Source organism: Lampetra planeri, chromosome 32, assembly GCF_965212315.1.
Source record: "Lampetra planeri chromosome 32, kcLamPlan1.2.h2, whole genome shotgun sequence".
NCBI classification, from domain to species: Eukaryota; Metazoa; Chordata; class Hyperoartia; order Petromyzontiformes; family Petromyzontidae; genus Lampetra; species Lampetra planeri.
In genome coordinates, this window is record NC_136138.1 from 3,670,060 (window position 1) to 3,690,831 (window position 20,772).

General features: G+C 57.3%; 1 protein-coding gene across 2 annotated transcripts in view; it reads right to left on the bottom strand.

The window, feature by feature from the left end:
* CELSR2 (cadherin EGF LAG seven-pass G-type receptor 2) overlaps window positions 1–20,772 on the bottom strand; it is a 126,388-nt gene that overhangs the window by 24,595 nt on the left and 81,021 nt on the right. For both annotated transcript variants that reach the window (XM_078609477.1, XM_078609478.1), the window contains exons 7-12: window positions 9,736–9,893; window positions 6,226–6,389; window positions 4,849–4,974; window positions 3,955–4,124; window positions 3,410–3,595; window positions 624–743 (exon numbers count right to left, since the gene is read on the bottom strand). In XM_078609477.1, the coding sequence (XP_078465603.1) occupies window positions 624–743; window positions 3,410–3,595; window positions 3,955–4,124; window positions 4,849–4,974; window positions 6,226–6,389; window positions 9,736–9,893 (924 nt within the window). The remainder of the gene's footprint in view (window positions 1–623; window positions 744–3,409; window positions 3,596–3,954; window positions 4,125–4,848; window positions 4,975–6,225; window positions 6,390–9,735; window positions 9,894–20,772) is intronic.

The window sequence follows — 20,772 nt, forward strand, 5'->3', positions numbered from 1 at the left end:
CGTCCCTGCTGGTTGCGCTTGTCCGCTCGTTTACACAAAACCTAGCAGGACCCTCCTATTCAGGAGGGTCCTGCTAGGTTTTTTTGCGTAGGATGTGCAATGATTGCAGCTGCGTGTCTCCCAATTTGTCAAACGTAGCAAATGTGGACCGTCACGCCAGCACACAATGGCCTACTCTTCTCCGAATGGCGTCACGGGATCTTCAACGTCTACTGTGCGTGAAGCAGACGGTGCGTTACAGGAGTAGCACTTTTCCAGTCAATGCCCACGCCACCGCAGTGTTAACCAGGGCAGCCGCTGGATTCGAACCACAAAAAAACGTGCAACAGGCGGCGAAAGGCGTGATCAACTTGGCCGCATCGCCGATCGGCCTGCGTCGTTACGAGCCCCCGTCTCCGGGGACGCGACCCTGGCGAGGGAGGCGAGGGGCCTTCGAGACTACAAACACACGGGGGGGGGGGGCGGGGGGGGCGGGGGGGATGGGGGGGGCGGGGCGGATGGGGGGGGTCAGGGGGGCAGGGACCCCGGCACCACTCACACGGGTCAGGCACAAGCCCCTGCAGCCAGCCGGCTGAACCCCGCGAGCCAGACGGACGCAAGGAAGCGCTGGCGGTGACGCTCACCTGCATGCAGCCCCGGAAGCCATGCTGGACGCTGTCGCCCCCCGCCGCGCCGAGCAGCCCCCCCACGTGCACGGACTTGAGCTTGAGGCCGTGGAGACCCCCACCCAGCTCCCCCGAGTTCTGAGACGACGCGACAGAGTTGGAGGGGCGAGGGGCGGGGGGCGGGGTGTGGGGGGGAGAGACGGTGACCGCAGCGTGAGCGCGATCCTTCGCGGTCTCCCGGACTCATCACGGGAGCAGGAACACCTCCCTCTGTTTAGCAGCAGCAGCGGCGGCAGCAGCAGCAGCGGTAGCAGCAGCAGCTCTATTGGCCAGGGTTCTGGGGCAGCAGTTGGCGATGTAGGTCACGCGCAACATTAACTCAGCGTGGAGGAGGAGGCCGGGTGGCTCCAAGGTCAAAGCGCAGATCCGGCACCGCCGAGATCCTGGATTCCAATCCGGGTTTCCGCCATCGCCTGGGATTAACCCGGATTCTCGGGTGCGCCCGGTCACCAATGAATCACATCGAGACCAATAGAGACACATCGACTCGCATGTAGATCCATGCGCACATAGAGAGGAGCCATAGACTGACATAGAAACCCACGGAGACTCACACAGAATGAGTTGTGATGAAACTGGGTTCTGGAGTGCAGTGAGTTCATGGTCTTGGCGCGGTCACTAATGGCTGCAGCACAAACAACCTTCACACCATTTTGATGTAAAGCTTTCGTGACTGCAGGGATTCATATTCTTGGTTCTTTCGGTAAAGTCACGTAGAAGGGAAGTAATAAAATAATATAAATATAAAACAATAAAAATTCTCACATTTCGACTGCAACACAAGCAATCATCATCAGGTGTGAAATCCACAGCAAGAAAATTATTTGTATTGTTTAATATTTATATTATTTTATTATTTCCCTTCTATGTGACTTTACCGAAAGAACCAAGAATATTAACCTTTACACCAATTTGTAATTTGACTAAACTCCAGCTCTGGAGAACGTGAGGCTGTCAGCTTTGTTTTTGTGAACGTTTCCTCTTGCAGGTGTCTGCTATGACTCTTGCGTCGTTCACATTTCTGCACGGAGATCTGACGTCCTCACGACCAACGTCGACGTTCCGTGGCCCCCTCCTCTCGGCGAGCGAGTCGGCGCCGTGCTGCAGGGCCGCCTCCGCCGCTATCGCTGGGGGCGCTGCTTGGCCCAGCTCCGCTACGTCCGAGGCTGTGCGCGCATGGTCGGTTTGTTTACGCGGATGTCTGTGACGGGATTATTGACACCGCTGTTGATTTGTGTGTGATCACCCTTGTTCACTGTTCACCCTGCTTGCAGTTGAGTTCTGCCGTGGGTTTCGTGTAAACAACTTGTTGTTAGTTTGCTTCTTCTTGTTGCTCTCGTTAGTTTGCACATTCCCTCCACCTTGCAGTTTCTGGAAGCGGCCACCACTGCCCAGGTCTATGTAACTATGGATCTCTATGTAACTATGGATCTCCGTGCAACTCTAGATCTCTATGTAACTATGGATCTCTATGTAACTATGGATCTCTATGTAACTATGGATCTCCATGCAACTCTAGATCTCCATGTAACTATGGATCTCCATGCAACTCTAGATCTCTATGTAACTATGGATCTCTATGTAACTATGGATCTCCATGCAACTCTAGATCTCCATGTAACTATGGATCTCCATGCAACTCTAGATCTCTATGTAACTATGGCTCTCCATGCAACTCTAGATCTCTATGTAACTATGGCTCTCCATGCAACTCTAGATCTCTATGTAACTATGGCTCTCCATGCAACTCTAGATCTCTATGTAACTATGGATCTCCGTGCAACTCTGGATCTCTGTAACTCCATGAAACCGTGATGTCCTCTAACTGATGCCAATGCCGATGGTCTTGGGCTACGGTCGTTCGGGATTATTGACACCGCTGTTGATCTGTGTGTGATCACCCTTGCTCACTGTTCACCCTGCTCGCGGTTGAGTTCTGCCGTGGGTTTTTGTGTAAACAACTTGTTCTTAGTTTGCTTGTTCTTGTTTTTGATGTTGCTCTGGTTAGTTTGCACATTCCCTCCACCCTGCAGTGTCCTGTGGCTTCCACCTCTGCCCCCAGTATTGACATGTGGTCTATGAGTCTATATGTAACTCTACGTGACTTTATGGATCTTTATGTAGCTCTATTGATCTCAATGTAGCTCTATATATCTCTATGTAACTCTATGTAGCTATATGTAACTCTATGTGACTCTATGGATCTCTATGTAGCTCTATGGATCTCAATGTAGCTCTATATATCTCTATGTAACTCTATGTAACTCTATGGGTCTCTAAGTAACTCTTGGTCTCGATGTCAATCTTATGTAACTGCAGGGTCCTGTAGCTGCCACCACTGCTGATGGTCTTGAGCTACGGTCGTTCTCGTAACAGAGCTGCTCAGCTCAATGGGGCCTTGCCAGCTGAAATCATAAAGCCCGAGTCTGTTCTGTCCACCCAGCGACGTAACCACGGGTAGGGGGACACAGGGAACAACCAAAGTCCGTCGACCGGCCGGTCGCGTGTGGTGGGGTAAAGCGTGAGTAACATGGACACGTCTGGTGAACGTGAAAGAGTCCAGCAAACACCTCTGTCGACTTTGCTCCGGCGGAGGGCGCTTCCGCCAGCAGCGGCGTGAGCCGGCCATCGCAGGGACGCGCCTCACCCGTCGCCTGGACGCATCACAGGTGCGGGCGGCCGCTCCGCGGTGGCGGCGACGGGGGTGGGACGGAAGCGCGGGTGGCCCGGCATGGCGCGCTCACCTGGTAGAGGCCGTGGTCGAGCGACAGCACCCCCACGTGGCGCACTTCCTTGCCGCGCCGCTCGTCCCGCAGCTCCGCCTGCAGGCTGTGCCAGTCGCCGTCGTTGACCGTCACGGTGCCGAGGCGCAGCAGCTCCGAGCGGCCGCTGCCACGCTGGACCCCCAGCACCAGCGTGCCGTCCTCCACCTGCGCTCGCGGGGACGGAGACACGGAGGTACGGGGACATGAGGACACGTGGGCATAGGGACGTAGGGACGCCGAGACACGAGGAAATGAGACGCACGGGTACGTGTGAGCACATGCAGGGACAGATGGCGACACGCGGCGACGCAAGGGAACACAGGAACACGGAGACAAACGGAGACGCACGGGCACACGAGTGCCTGAGTGCACGCGCGCAAAAGGCACGTGTGGGACGAGCTCGGAGACAGCGGCACTCGCACACGGGCACACGCGCACGTGGACGCACATATGGGTGTACGAAGGAAGCGCACGCACGTACATACGTGGCCACACACAGACAAAGGTCCCCCATATAGCCTCACCTGCAGGCTGATAGAGGTGTACTGGCCGGCGCTGGCATGCAGCAGAGTGGCGTTGCTCTGCCGCGTGCGGAACATGAGGCCGATGAACCACGGCGACGAGATCGCCACATCCGGCCGCAGCTCCCACGACACGCGGCTGTTGCCCAGGAACCGCAGCGGGCTGCTCATCACTGCACAGAGACACGGGGGCACAGGGAGATACGGGGAGAGATGGGAAGAGTGAGGCACAGAGACACCGAGACACGGGGGACACGGATGGAGATGGGGACATTGAGACACGGGGACACGGGGACATGGGAGAGAGACACGGGGACACGGGAGACAGACACGGGGACACGGAAGGGAGAAACATGGACACGGGGATGGGGACAGGGGGGTAGACGAAGACAGTGAGGCACAGGGACACAGGACAGGGGGACATGGGAACACCATCAGAATCTTCTCCAAGCACCACGACACCTCTGCCGCACGCAAGGCCAAACTTAGAAGAGGAAAGGCCGACACGACAACACCTCCACGGCCGACCCCCACGAGGCCACACGGAGCGGGTCGAGTCGTACACTCGATGTGGGCAGATGGAGACCGACAGAGCCAGGGTTTGGCCGCCCATTCCCACGGGCGACGAGCCGGGCTGGAAACACGCCGGCGGGCAGGGCGGCGTGACCGTCGCTTGCCGGCGTCGGAGCTTTTACTGAGCTCGTAAAAACCAAGCGCGGTTGCTCGCAAACACGAACACGTGCACTCAGGAAATCCAGTCAACAAGATGACGGCCACTCCTGCGGCTAAACCCGCAGAACCGGCGACGGAAGCGGTTACGGCGCCAGCTACATCGGCCGCTGCGCCACGAGCGACGCGCATCTCCGCCTGCACGAGGAGCCGGCGCCGGGCCCCTACCTTGGCTGCAGTTCTTGCCGCCGAAGCCGAGGCGGCACTCGCAGCTGTAGGACTCCCAGCGGTTGGCGCAGGTGCCGCCGTTGCCGCATGGGTCCCCCACACAGAAGTCCTTCTTGGCGGAGCAGCCTGCGGAGGAGACACAACGACCGGCAACGTCGTCATCATCGTCGTCGTCATCGTCACTGCGCTCGCTCACCCTGGAAAGCCTCAACCGAGTCTCAAGACTCTTTCAGGAGGGTCTTGCCAAGTTTTGTTCCCAGTAGGGGGCGCTGCTGCTGCTGCTGCATGCGATTCTAATGGAATGATTTTCGGTGTAATTTTTTCCACAGTGTGCGTGTGTCGATTGAGCTATGAAAGCCGAAGAAACCCACGCAGATACAAACGCAACACACTCACTCACATACAAAGAAAAAGATCCCCCTATAGCCTCAACAGACTGTTGGGTCAAGTGCTGTTAGCGAGCACCTATGAAGGCCGACACGGCACACGAAGGGGTGGGTGGCAGAACCAAACACTGACAAACTCCACACAGCGGCCAGGCACCGGAGTCGGGAATCAAACCCAGGCCCTTCTTGTTGCGAGGCGCGAGTGCCGCCACTGAGCCGCTGCCGCCACCCTCACTGACAACAACGAGGGTGGTGATGACAACAACACTGATCCCAGCTTGTGTGGACGATGACCGGGAGTGGACGGGAATCATCGTCGCAGGCCACACCGTGGTCATTCGGTCGCCCCGCTAGCGACAGCAGGGCACCGAGGACGACCACACACGGCCACTGTATATACACAGATTTACTGAGTTCACCGATTGGCCGAGCTAATCATTATTCTTTTCTGGGGGTGGGGAGATTGTGCACCGCTCACACCAACGTTAATAATAGAGAGGCCACGGAATGCGTGAGTGATCAAGCAGACTAAGAGAACAACTCAAACGAGTTACAGTGAAGCATTGGCGCTCAGATCTTGTTTACAGTTCTGAGCCAGCGATGCAAATTCCAAAGTGCTAGGGCAGGAGTAAGTATATCCATAGGACCACAAAATGGTGCAAATTTTTATTGACCGTGGAGGGATGATGGCTGAGCTAATGCCCAACCATGATTTGAGCCACTCGCTCTACCGCTGAGCCACCACCCGGGCGGCTGATGATTTTAAAAGGACTTATTAAAGTGGAGTGATGTAAAAGTAACATTTAACGCAAAATCAACATTGCTAAATCTTCGGCTCGCGCTTCAACTGGACGCGACGCCACGTCGTTCAGCTCGCCGGGCCGTCCAAGGGGCGACGCAGCGCCGTGACCGATGGGCCCAAGGTCCCGGTAGCGCAGGCGGCGGTGTCCTGCGGTGGGTTTGGGGAGGCGGCGCGGGGGAAACCGCTCACCGGGCAGCGTGCCGTTGTTGGCGATGAAGCCGGCCATGTCGACGCGCCGGCTGTCGACCTGCAGGTCGCGCATGCAGCCGACAAACTGGCGGCTCCGCACGGGGAACTCCTCGGGCAGGTTGGGCACCCCGCCCAACAGCAGCGGCCCCGTCAGGTCCAGGGACCTAGGGACACGCACACGGACGCGCGTCACAAATACACACACACGCACGTAGGCACGCGCACACGGACGCGTGTTGACGCACAAATGCATAGAGCGACACATACACACACATGTACACACACAGAGATACATGGGCAGACAGACGCACACATCCATACAGTTGCATATGCACAGACGCACAGGCATGCGCAGACACATAGAGATACACACAAAGACAAATTTGCCCCACAAAGGTTTTAAGGCTGCTGGGGCACACGACGAGGTGAGTGACCAACACCACGCTCGGCCGCATTTGGCTCCCCAGTGCTGACGATTACACACCGCACCAGGTACTCATTCGAGGCTGAGCCGACCTAGGGGAGGCCTATCACTGGATTCCTAGCACAGTGCACTAACCACTGCACCACTGCTCCTCACACGCACACGGACACACACAGGTCCATCGGCGACACGGCCACCCGACACTCTCGCGATCCTGTCACCATCGCCCCCAGTCGGTACAGCCGCCCCAGCCAGCCTCGTCAGAGCGTCAGCTTTAGTCATCGTTAGCAAACAAAATCGATTCCTAACGACGCCTCGCTCAATAAAGATACAGAACAGAAAACGCGGCGCTGGATTTTAAATCGCCTGTCGTGCTTTTCACTTTGGCGGGCCGTGGGGCGAACAAGAAGGGGGCGCACGGGCGGAGGGGCGGGCGGGAGAGGCCCCAGCGAAGAACGGCGGCCGTGGGAAGAGCGGCGAGGCCCATCCCGGCCTCTAATTACACGGCCCAGCGAGCAGCCTCGCGACCCTGACCCCTGACCCCCCGCACCACTCATCAACCCCGCGGCTCCGCAGCGCGGGCACTCGGCCAGCGTTCGCTCGCTCCGCTCCGCCGGAGAATCACGCCGCTTGCGCCGAGACAGCCGCCGCCCCCCCACCGCCCCCCACCTGCCCACCCCCGTCACACATCCATACAATATTCATACACTGTACATTCATTATCCTTAAGCCAAAGATTGGCCCCGGGCAGGGTGGTAATAACGGCGTGGTTGCGTTTTACTCCTCGCTCCCTCTGTACCCCCGCCCTCACCACGGCCTCTCCAGGTGCAGCCAAGCGTGCCCACTCTATACGAACGCGGGATTTTGCTCGGGCAGAAATGGAGGGTACCCACACTTTACCCCACCACTACAAGCCACTCGCCGATAGACTTACTCCCACGTGCTTATTTTTTGCACACCGCTCGTGTACAGTCACGGGGCATACCGTCACGTACGTCGTGCGATCGTGACAGGTGGTGAAGACGAGGGGAGGCCTTCATCCAGCGGTGGATTGATCTAGGCTAACGACGATGGTTACGACGGTGAGGGAGGCTAGGCCGAGGAGCGTGGTCTGAGCGCGATGCTTCTCCCGCCCACACGGATACATTCCGCGGCTCGGTGCGCGGAACCGGCTCCGCTTCGCACGCTCGGAGCCACGACGCCGTCGCTCCGTTGCACGCGGCGCGCGCTGCTTCACATTAACCACGGTTCGTCATCACGGAGACGTGCCGCCGCTCGGGACGGAGCCCGGCGTTCTCCACGAACGACTCACCAAGGCCCACAAACGATCATTCACTCGACAAGAAGAAAGGGAGCGCTTAACCGGGCCGGCAGGACGGCGGAGTGAGGGCCCGGGGCAGCCAGGGGCCTCAAGATTCACAACCAAACTATTTGCCACAACAACAAATAATAGCCGCCATTGGCCACCAAGTGGCGGTGACGTCACCGCGGCGCTTGTGCCAGTCGAGGTGCACTTTAAGTTCGTCACGCAAAGTGTGGAAGGTTCACTGCTGGCATGAGGCCACAGGACATGGGCTGACTGACTGAGACGACTGGCAGATGCACCACCTGTGCCGTCCACTCAGCCAACTGGTGTCCACCACAAACATACCAACTGGTGGGCCAAGTCTAAAATTAAATAAATCAACACGTTTCGGGCGCAACACAAGCGTCCGTCATCAGGTGGGAAAGCGTGGTGTGCTGCTGCTGAGGCAGACTGTTTTAGAAGGTTTGAAATGGGCGTAGCCCAAGGGTCATAAAGAAGTGGCCGGGGCTAGTGATGTTAATGTGAGAAATTAGCATGTAGCTGTAAGATAGGAGGAGAGCGGCCACCTCGACGAGGGAGTGCAACCCAAGGGGTGTAATTCAAAGGGCCTGGGAGTTATGAGAGTGCAATCCAAAGGCATGAGAGTGCAATCCAAAAGACATGTGAGCATGAGAGATCTAAGAGAGAGGCATAGAGAGAGACAGACACAGATAGTCGAAATAACAGCTAACATAGGCAGCTAGGATGGAAACATCACAGTCAGTTAAGACTTTACCTGCTTAATAACGTCCTTCCAATGATCCTCTAATTTCTCACATTAACATGACGCTAATCTCTCACGTGAACATAGCCACTTCCGTGCCCTCGTCTAGGAGGCCGCTTTCCTTCTTTCTACAGTTACATGCTGATTTCTCACGTTAACATCACTAGCCCCGGCCACTTCTTTATGACCCTTGGGCTACGCCCATTTCAAACCTTTTAAAACAGTCTGCATCAACAGCAGGCCATGCTTGCCCACCTGATGACGGACGCTTGTGTTGCGCCCGAAATGTCGTGATTTATTTTATTTTCTACCTACGTGACTTCACCGAAAGAACCAAAGAGTATGGATTCCTGCAGTCACGAAAGCTTCAAATCAAGATTGGTGGGGCAAGTGTTCTTAGTAAGCACCTATTAAGGCGAGCACGACCCCATGCCTGGCCACCTTTGTCTCCTCAGTGCTGATGTTTACACACTACACCAGGTACTCATTTGAGGCTGAGTCGCCACTCTTACTGGCCAAGAGTGGTAATCGAACTATGGCTGCCGGTTTCAGAGTCCACAGTGCGCTAACCACTGCATCACTGCATCACTGCATCTTTGCATCACCACTCCACACACACCGGCGACGGGGGGGTCCCGGCTCTCTGCGGCTCCCCGTGGCTCTCACCGGGTCAGGGTGGCGGCGATCAATCCGGGGGTTACTTATAGATGGGACGCGCTCTGAGGATGACTCAACGAGCAAACCGAGCCATCCCTGCCTCCAGCCACCCAACGTACTCCGCTGTTAGCAGCTGCTAAGCCCTGAAAGTAGCCTGGGCTGCCTAATCTGTCCCCCATACTGCCACGTTCTGCATCCATGCTGCCCCCATGCTGCCATGTGCTGCCCACGTGCTGCCACCGTGCGTATGCATGCCGAACTTCTTTCGCACCATACGTAGCCAACCGTGGTAATCGCAGGTGCCCCGTGCTGCCATGTGCTTCCCCCCGTGCTGCCCCATGACCCGCGACGTAAACTCACTTTTTGGAGCCGGTCTGCCGGCCCTGGGCGGCGCACGAGTAGTTTCCGATGACGGAGCCGAACTTGACGGCGACGGAGGTGTCGCAGTCGTCCACCGACACGACGGCCACCTTCTCCTCCGACGGGCCCCGCACCAGCCCCGCCTGGCCCATGTTCGGCTGCCGGAGACACGCGCACGCACAGCGCAGAGATAAAGATCACCCAACGTCGACTCGATAGAATGGTGGGGCTAGTGCTGTGAAGCGAGCACCTACGAAGGCCGGAACGTCACGCCGGCGGGTGTGGGGGGGCCAGCGCAACGCCTGGTCGCCTTTGACTATGTTTACCGTGCACCGCACCAGGTACTCATTTGAGGCTGAGTCGGCCTAGGGGAGGCCCACGAACGGTTCAGATAATCGTCACTGGTGTTGGCCGTGAGCAGGAATCGAACCCGGGTTGCCGGGTTCATAGCGCAGTACATTAACTGCTACACTACCGCTCCCCACTACACATGTACACACATGCATGCACACGCACACACACACACACACGCGTGCGTGCCTGCACCATGAGTGGGATGCAGCAGCAGGATTGCAGCTGGCGCGACGTAACTCAGTGGCGTGTGCGGTCACCACGTGGGCTGCCTGGCCAGTTAAAAATAGCCGAAGAGTGCGACGATCAGGACCCGGTTTATCCAGAATTGGCGCGCGGGTGCCTCTTGTCCCAGGGGCCCCTCCCCTGTCCCTCGCTGTCCCCCGCCCGCCCCCACCGCCGCTGGACCCCGCGTGACTGGCCCGGCGGCCGCCCGGCGGCTCTCACTAACGCTTCGTGACGGCCCCACAAAGGACGTCCGTTACCGCGCGGCAGGAGCAGGCGCTTCCCCCCCCCCCGCGCGCCGTCTCCTCCTCCGCCCCGGCGAGAAAAAACTCCGGTGCCACCGCGGCGGGCCTGGGCCGGCACGGACGTGAGGCGACAACTCAGGTCACGTGCCGGGATTCGTTCCTCGCCGGTGGCATTCTACGTTTATAAATCCTGGAAAGGTGGTGGCAAGCACATGGCAAAGTAGCCTCGCAGCCACAGCGACGGGTTTACTGGATGCGATGTGCCAGTTTGCGAAAAAACATTTTCAGGGTCACCGACCGTAATCACAGTTCCAGCCGAAAATAGGCCCTGGTCACATCTGCACAGGAGCAGCAGGGAGGGGGGGGGGTCGCATGGCCCAGGTGTAGACGCCACGAGTGAAACACCCGGTGCACCGCAATCGTGCCGAGCCAGGGATCGCGTGCCGCGTGGACGTGACGCCGGCCAGCACGCCGCGGGGGAGGGGTGGGCGGTCGCGTCGCGGGGTTCACGCAGGGCGGCCGCCGCTAGCAGCTCCCCGCGCATCCTAATTGGGGCCGAAGCACGCGGCGGGCGGTGCGGCGGCGGCGTCCGTTCGCACCATTGTCGGCTTCTTGGGAACAAAAAAATGATTCCTTTATTGTGCGGCGCGTAATGAAGACGCCGTTAAGAGGGGAAGCAATCTCAGATAAGCCTTTAAAGCCACACAAAGGGCGCCGCGAAAGGGCGCCCGTCGCCGCCGCCCCCTCACGAAATCTGCGAGTGTAAATTTATACGCGGAAAACATAACAAGCAGAGGGGCGGGCAACATGGGGCCCTGACACACGGGCCATTATGAGGCAGGCCAAGTGGCTTTTGTCAACAGGAGAGGAGAAGGAGGCCGAGGAATGCGCGGGACGCCCGTGCCGCACCTCCCTCCGTCTCCGCCGACTGCGCGCGGCCACGCGCCGCTCGGAGCCTCTCCCTTTCCTGAGGTTCCCGGCGGCACGGAGCGAAACGTCGGACATTATGCCAAATGACGCGCGCTCAAAAGTCAAGGCGATTTTTCCCACCACTCAAATGAGCACTGAGAGGCGCTGGCGCTCCGTATCCTATTTACAGCCCTGAGCCCGCGGTGGAAATTCCACGTTCCCATTGTGGGGCACTAGCATCTCCACGGGACAACCACCGTCGACTTGCCCGTGCGCTGCGTTCAATAACGAATCTGCCGCGAGCCACGACCTCTCCACCGGGCACTCGGGTCACGCCTGCGCGCTGTTCAGGCACTGACCCCGCAGCGTTCGGGCACGACGGCGACTGCCCACGTTACGTGGGCATCGTTTATTTACCCGAGAACGCGGCGGTCTGGGCGGCAGCGGCAGCGGTGAGGGTTTTGTTTTCACTGCGGAGACGGCGGCCTTACCGCGGCGTGGCCCACGCAAGTCAGGGACAGCCGTACCAACACGGCCGCACTCACCGTCCTCACCACCAGCACTCACTACTAACCACAGCATTAGCCAACAGGCCAATAAATTACCCGCCACTGCCATCACTCACGACCAAGGACAGCACTCACCGCAACCACCAATCACCACAAACGTCTCCAATAACAGCCCTTGCCACTACCTCTTCAGATGCACAGGACACTAACGCAGCCGCTCCTCTGTCACTCACCACTAACCACAAAGCTCGCCACAACACCGATAGTCACAACCACCGGCCACCACTCACCACCGGAACTCACTGCCACCACTAATTACCAGCACCAGCGGCCCCTCCAGGGGATTCTGGGACGGTGCCACTTGGACGCCGAGCCAGATGGAGCGAGCGCCAGCCCCGTGTCCCCATGACCCCTGACCCCGGCCGACCTGCACAGCTTCGGCTTCTCTTGACCGACCGGGGGAGTTGAGCCGTCCTGGGAAACCCGCGCTTCTTGGCAGGATGAGGGAACATTCCTCGGTGTGTTTTGTTTCTTTTATTCGGTTATGGAAGCACTTCCCCGCTCGTATTATTTTACAGAAGTTGTAATTTCCTTCTCCCCACCGCGCTCTTCAGTTTCATTATACGACGGGGAAAACACTTCACGCCCAGCGCCTCCCGTCTCCTGGCCAACGCCCTCCCCCTCCTCACAGACCTTCGCTCAACTCTCCTCTCCCAGCCTCTCACTGTAGTCTCCCCATACACGCTGCCGTTCCCCTGTCAGACATCCTGCTGCTTCTCTCTCCTCTCTCAGGCACCCTGTCCCTCCTCTCCTGGCTTTTATTTTTTCTCCTCCTAAGCATCCAGTTCGCCTTTCTGGCCCCTCAGGGGCCTCCCGCCCTGACCGCCCGCCCTGCATGATTGAGATGGGGGCCGTGGCGCGGACCCGGGGAGGCTGTAAATTTTGTCAGCAGCGAAATCCAGACCCTGCAATTCCACCGGATGAAAGCCACCACCGTGCCCACTCACGCACACACAACGATCCCCCGTGCAGCCTAAAACAGGTTGTTGAGACAAGTAAATATGTACGTTGAACATCTTTCGCACCGTAGGTAGCCAATCATTCGAAGCGAAGGTGCGAGGGGGAAGGACAGCAAACTAGAAAGTGGTGTCAGCGAACAACGATGAAGACCAAAACAGCGCACAAGTGGCTGCCTTTATCTCCCCAGTGCTGATATTTAACACCACCCCAGGTAACTCATTTAAGACTCAGTCGACCTAGGGGAGGCCGAGGACTAGTTTATATGTCCATCACCAGTGTTGACTGTGAACAGGAATCGAACTCGGGTCGCCGGGTACATAGCGCAGCGCGCTAACCACCAGAGGTGTGGACTCGAGTCATGTGACTTGGACTCGAGTCAGACTCGAGTCATGAATTTGATGACTTGCGACTCGACTTGGACTTGCATAACAATGACTTTGTCCCACCTCTGCTAACCACTACACTGCCGCTCCCCACTCGCACACTTGGCACATGCACAGACGTGCACGGGTCAACGCCAGGCGCACTGCACACACCGAAACGCACGCACCGAGACGCACACACGCATGCGCCACATTCTACAGCGGCCGTTGGGTGACGTGCGAGTTCCTTTCTGGCCACTCTGAGAAAAAAACCGCACACCCGTTGTTCGTTTTTTCTCGTTTCCCTTTTATTAACCTGTGCACCGCCGCCACGGCGTTTGTTTCCCTCTATTTGCCCAGGGCGGGCGGGCGGGCGGGCCCGATGGCCAGACAGGCTCGCCGGCTTCCCGGCCAAGAGCAACAATAATATTTTGTGGGGACGCCGGCGAGGGCACGTTGGGGTGAAACGTCCCCAACGCCCCCCCCCTCTCCTCCTCGTCCTCCTCCTCCACCTCCTCCTCTTCACGCACGAAGCCAGGAGGACGTCCGCCAATCGCTTTGGCCGTTTGCCGCAGCAGTGCGCGACGGTGGCTCCTGCCCACGGCCACCCGAATTATCGCGGTGACGGGAATCCCCCGGCGGTCACGCTGGGGGTGAGGGGGGTGCGCTCATGAAATATTCTGCTGAACGTGCACGCTGCGCGCATCCGATAAGTTCCTCGCGGTATCGTCGGTTTATCTTCCCCGCCGCGTCCCATCGCCGGGCTGGGCCGAGGCCTCTCGCAAGCGGTTGCCGTGGCAACGCTCACGGGGTTCGCGGCGGACATGTTCGTTCTGAATCCAAGCAGAGGGGTTGGGGGAGAGGGGAGGGGGTGTGGGGTAGCCAGCTGCATGGTCACCATGGTGACGAGCACGTACATCACCGAGACACACGGCTGGATTCGCTACCCCCTGCCAAAAAAAATGTTTTGGGATAGAACGACAACACCGGAAGAGGGGAGAACTACATCCCGGGTTAAACACAATTAACTCAAAAATGGCAAGGGGATTTAGAATACCTAATAGGCGGTGTTTTGGCAATGGCCGTTCTACCGTGCAGAGGGCCATGAGAGCGGAATTATTGATAAACGCGTTGAGTTCTTGTTGCACGAAAAAACATTGTCTTGAGTGGCAAATGATTATCATTATTATTACGTGACAAACGACCAAGACTGTCCCCGAGAAGACCGACAGATTTCCCAGGACAGCAGCTACCTCATCAACAAGAGGCAGCTCCTCAACGACCCTGAAAAGAAAACGAGGACGAGATGGCAAGGCCCTCTCCTCCCCTCTGGCCGGGCGCCCCGGCCCTTGACGAGTGGGCGCAGACCCCCCCCCCCCCCCCTAGCTCGGGTTGGACTACCCTCTGGTAACGAATCAACATTCAACAGCTGTGCGACGAGCAGGCTCTCCCGCTTTGATTTTGTGTCCGACCTCGTCAGCGCAAGCGTAGTGATTTTTTTTCTTTTTCAATCAATTAAATTACTATTTAGTGCTAAAGAGCAAATCACCGCGGCGGCTTTTAACGAACAAGCGTAAATTAAATGATTGTTCATAATCGACACGAGCGCGCTCGGACCCAAGGGCCTCCTTCAGGCCTGGCAGAGGCCATCTCTCCATGACCTAGTGCGAGGGTTCAGTTTTCTGCCAGTTGCATATTAACACAAGACAATGCCTGGTGGTGGCCCAGCGGTAGAGCAAGCGGATCGCAAATCCTGATTGGGGGAGATGATTGAGCCCATCATCCCTTCCTGGGTCAATAACAAAAGTCAACAGCGGATGTCTTCCCGATAGACTGCCCCCCCCCCCCCATAGGAATGTGGAATTTCCAAGGTCACTGGCTCTGCAGGTCCATAACCAGGAAATGAGCGCCATATGCCCCCATGCTCATTTGCGTGGCAGAAAATCACGTCGACTGCATGGACGTGCAGTTCTCTCCTCTCCTGGCATGGCGAGACATCCTCCTCTTCTTCATCTTCCTGCGATGCATCGCGGGCTGTCCGTGCCACACACGGGGCGGGCGCAGGCAGCGGGCGCAGGCGGCGGGCGCAGGCGGCGATTGCCGTGGCGCAGCAGGCGCTGCTGGGGGTCGACGACCACCACGAGGGCGAGGATCGACGCCACCTCGGGCAACGCGTGCGCCAATTCCCCTGTCCCCTCGCCGTCTGCGTCGATTCCACGGCGCAAGGGAGCGTAAAAAACTTCGGCGGGGGGGGGAGGTGCCCGGGGGCTGTGGACACCGTCGGTGGAACGTGGCTTTGGTCGCTCGACGCGAGGATCGCGGGAGATCTTTTCCTACGGAGCAGCAGCAACAGCCACTTTTGAGTCGGGTGCCCATCAGGAGAGAAAGTTTGGGGGAGCTGCTTTCATCCAGCAGTGGATTAATCTAGGGCTGTACATCACGTGATATCGTGTAAAGGAGGTAGTTCGTGTATGGCTGCGTAAGTTTTGTCGGTTGTGCTGCATCGCAGCTCACGGTGCGTTTCCGAGTGGCACCATGCATTGTCAGGCACGATGTCCGACGATTCGTTCCACGTACCGAGACCTTCAGGAAATGAATATCCGGACGGATTCCCAGCAAATGGATCGAATCGCCATCTCCCATGCTCTCCGTGTGTGCATCGCTCTCTCATTCATGCCTGATGTTATTTCCTGCTCTGCATCTCTTCGTTGTTATATAAAGTAACGAACATTTGTATTACAAACCCTGTAAATCTCCCGATTGGCCGGTCCCCGGTACAGGAAGAGGATGCAGCCCCATATAATACATTTAAAAAGCGTTAATGTGAAACGTGACAAGATTTTAACCGACTGTGCGGACCACAAAAACCCCCCCATCATCCCGGCGACGCGGGGGCGGGAGGGCGCTGTGCAGCGCCGCTCAGGCCCGGGCGCAGGAGGTGGCGTCCAAAGCCTTCCCGTTAGAGCGACCATTAATCCCCGGCTGTCGCGCAAACCGGCAGCGGCGGCGAGCTGTGGCGCGCTCACAGGAACGGCCACAGACGCACGCGCGCACGCTTAATATAAATCTCGTGTCCGTCCCTCAGCTCGGTCAGTGGCTGAAATGAGGTTTCCTGGGTCGTTGCCAATGGCAACAACCGAGGGATGGAGCGCCGTTAACGCGCGAACTCAGGATTTACAGATGTTGATTTCGCATTAAACGTTATTTTTACATTGCTCCGCTTTAAAATCCCCTTTTAAATCGTCAGCCGGCCGGGTGGTGGCTCAGCAGTGGAGCGAGTGGCTCGCTGTAGGATGCTTGCGAGCTCAAATCCTGCTTACGGATTAACTCAGCCATCATCATCATCTCTCCACGGTCGATAAAACGAGTCAACAATTTGTTGTTCTATGGGTAGACTTGCCCCCAACATAGGAATGTGGAATTTCCACCGCTGGCTCTGCAGGACTGTAAACGGGAGACAAGCACCAATGGCTCAATGCTCATTTGAGCAGCAGGAACACTCTGAGTGTTTTTCTATCACCAAGCCCACAATTGGGTTCGTTTGCATCCTACGGCTTTTCTCTGCGTGGGATGCCTCTCCTGCGTGGTGGGTATGGCTGCCACCTCTGTTGTCAAATAAAACAACGCTGGGACATATCACGAGAAGAAGAGGAGAAATATCTCACAACAGAAGAGAGGAGAGCAGTGCATTCCTATAATTAGTATTACTGCTACTACAGTATTGTTATTCCTGTGCAACTGACAAACACCGGAACTTTCAATGTCACGGGACGACCGACAGATTTCCAAGGACGGCAACTACCTCCTCAACCAGAGTACGACAATCCTGGGGAAAAACCAGCAGAGGTGGCAAACTCGAGTGGCGAGGGTTCCGCGTGGTGGCCGTGTCGGAGCGTGGGGCACCCTGGCATCGGCGGTGGGGAGGTCCGTCTCCCGAGAGCAGCCTGCCAAGGCCTGCGCTAATCCACCATGATTGCCGCTTTGGCCGTTACCGTCTTTATTATTATTCTTCTTGCTACGCACGTGTGGGAGACCCGGGCGCGCCTCAATTATCGCAGGGAGACTTCGAGTAGCTGTGGTTTTCGGCAAAGGTCTCTGCCAGGATTGTGAGCTCTTTCTGTGGAGGCCATTTTGTCAGTGCGACGAAAAAGAGAAATGATTATTCCGTGGGTGTCCGTGGCCGGATGAATTATACATCTCAGCAAAAACCATTTCGTTTGCCGATATTTACAAAGGTGAATTAAGAAGAGATCATTTAACCCGCGTCGTTTAATGCAACCGACGTAAATTCTAGAATTACGACGTCCATTGTTTTACCCAGCACAGCCTCACCAGGTCCAAAGGCTCTTGTAACTTAGTAGGCTCCAGCAACGTTAAGGATGTTTTGAACGATTCCATTAAAAAAACAACTGTATGTTGTGTTTTTAATCGAATCGTGTGTTCCGCAAAACTGAGCAGCAGGTTCTGGTTGTCAATACGAAATGCATCGTTACGCATTTGCTGCGCACGTGGCAAGGAACACCTTGGAGTTCACGAGTGATTGGCTCAGTGAGGGAGCTAACCACACAACTTACGAGGGCGACACTCAGCCCCGCCGTCTCCTGGCCACAACTCACAGTCCCATCACCTTGGCCTAGAACACCAGGCAAGCCCTGGTGGTCCCCCATCCCAAGATTTTAACCGGACCGGAACACAACCGTGCAGCGGATGCTCGGTTGAGGGCCTGACGTGTGTGTGTATGTATGTTGAACTTCTTTCGCACTGTACGTAGCCAACCATGCTAATCGTGGCAATGCCAGCAAGAAGGGCCAATCTGGCCACAGCGGCGCCAGATCTGGGACGGATAAACACTCCCAGACCAGTTAAAAAAAAAACTTCTCTAGATATTGTTGAAAAAGTAAATCTTAATATTTCCAAAACATACTCGCAAAACAGGCTCGTAAATCCCCCGCCAGCTGTTGTTGGGTCCACGTTTGTCTATCCACGTTCCGGGCTGTTCCCCTTATTTGCGAGAAAATTATCTTCAGCGATACGTGCGGGGAAACCACATGGCTCGTTTTCTCGAAGTCGATTAAAACTTTTCTTTGCGTATCGACGCGCAATTCAGGCACGAGCTGCCGAGCTCAAGCATCGCAACGACTGGGACCCCGCGTGACCACTGGAACCAGGGATCCAGGGTACCTTGCGCGGCCAGGGGACCCCACGCGGCTGGGGGGGGAGGGCGGGGGTGAGGGCTGCTTCGCTAAAGGCCACGTCCAACTCCACGCATCATCACCGACCGAAACCCAAGCCGATGAATACATTTTAAAAAATGCCGACCGCATTGCGACCGTCCTACAGCGGACATGCGGACCTGCGATGCGTCGCCAAAGCTGCAGCAGGAGAAGGGAACCATCGCTGCCGTTGTCTGCTGCCAGGTGAAAGTGGCCAGGAGGTGGATTTGGGGGGACCGTGGTGAGCGGGGTGTGGGGGGGGATTAGGGATCGGCGCGGTGCCGGGGATCGGGTGTCAGCAGTGAACGAGCGTGGGGGGAGCGTCGCGCCAAATCTCAGTGACGGGGTTGAGGTCCGGGTGAAATGAGCCGGCTGCCAGCGTGCGCAGAGCTTGTTTATCTGATCGTCATCGTTGTCGTCCAAAGCCACGGTCGGTCTACCACTGAATGAAGGCCTCCCCGTGCCGGTGCCATCCTTCGTTGTCCAGTGCTGCAAACCATCCCTCCATCGTGTTCCCTGCCCTCGATTCTGATGAAGAGGCCGAGCGGACAGCCTGCTCACGCGCCGGTTTACACGTGTTCAACGGATTAAACCCGCCGTAATTGCGATGAGCCATGATCCATCCACTGCTGAGTGAAGGCCTCCCCGAAGCCGTCTCTGCGCACGGTTCAACCCCCTGCATCTCTGCCATTCTCCTTCGCGCGCTCCGCTTTGGCCGCCGTTGGCGTTCGCTCCGCCCGCGGCCCACGCTCCCACGCTGCCGATTCACGTGTGGCGGCAGGTCGGGTGGACGCGCGAGCACCGAACGGACGCATCCTCCTCAATGTCGCAGAACCCGCCGCCGCCGCCATTGCCGTTGCCACCGCCGTCGAGGAATTTCAAGGGGGATTTGGACTCGAGTAATTATCAGCCAATACTATAATCGCTGCACCTGAGCCCAGGTGTTGGGAGGGGGGGGGTGGCAGTTGAGAGCGTCCTGGATCAGCGTCGCGGGCGCGCGGAGGAACGCGGGGTCGAGGAGGAGGATCCTGCGGGATCGCTCGCTTCCGCGCGCGTGGCCCGCTGCGTTCCAGCGTCCGTGAATCCGCTTTGTGGTTTCTCCGGTCTCTCTCTCACGCTCTCCGGAATGTTGACGTGCGCGAGTGCACGTCTAGGTCAGTGCTTCTGTCGGGGGTGGGTGGCGGGCAGGGGCTGGGAGGGGCGCAGACTGCGGCGTGGGTACCGTGCAGCAGAAATACTGAATGTTGAACTTCGGCGCCTCATTACGGCTACAAAAGACAAACGCACAACGTGGGGCAGCGACGGGGGAGGCTGCCGTTCCAAAATCTTGAGAACCACTGCTTTAGGTGACGTGTGTGTGCGCGCGTGTGTATGTGTGTTTGCCGTGTCGGCCTTTTTAGGTGTCCCGCGAACGGCACTTTACCCAACAGTCTGTTCACAGCTATACGGGGGACCTTTGCCTCTCTGCTGGTAGAGATGTGCGCCAGCACCATCCCCTGTGCATCCTCCTCCGTCGCCGCCGCCCCCGGTGAAAGGAAACCCTCTTTCTCGGCTCTTAAATGTTTGCGGCGGCTTAGAGGGGCTTAGGCAGCCTTGACCTGAATAAGTGCATTAGCTGGTAGGGCCCTCTCGAAATATTCCAAGCATCTGACATCGCCGATATAAGACAACCCCTGCAGGATCCGCTCGGGGCTTCTGCAGCTTTGAAAGCCACGAGACAAATCCGCACAGCACAGGGAGGAAGCACCATGCAAATCTCCATCCCCAGGGCCCCCTGCCTCCACCTCTGCCCCCCCCCCCCCCACTGATGCAGAGAGAAGCAGCAGCGATAATGCTCAGATAAAGCAGTGTTCTCACTCTCATGTGCTGCTGCTGTTTCTACTGCTGCTGCTACTGTTGGTGCTTCTACTGTTTATGCTGTTGCTGCTGCTTCTACTGTTTCTACTGCTGGTACTGTTGGTGCTTCTACTGTTTGTGCTGTTGCTGCTGCTGCTGCTGTTTCTACTGTTTATGCTGTTGCTGCTGCTGCTCTGTTGCATGCCATTTCTACTTCCATTGCTGTTGCTGCTTCTGCTGTTGCTTCTGCTGCTTCAACTACTGCTGCTACTGCTGCTTCTGCTCAGCTCAAACATTCCCTGTTCCACCGTGGAGCCACAGGCCATTCCTAGCCACTCCACAGTGAAGGGCACCACCACGGAGCCAC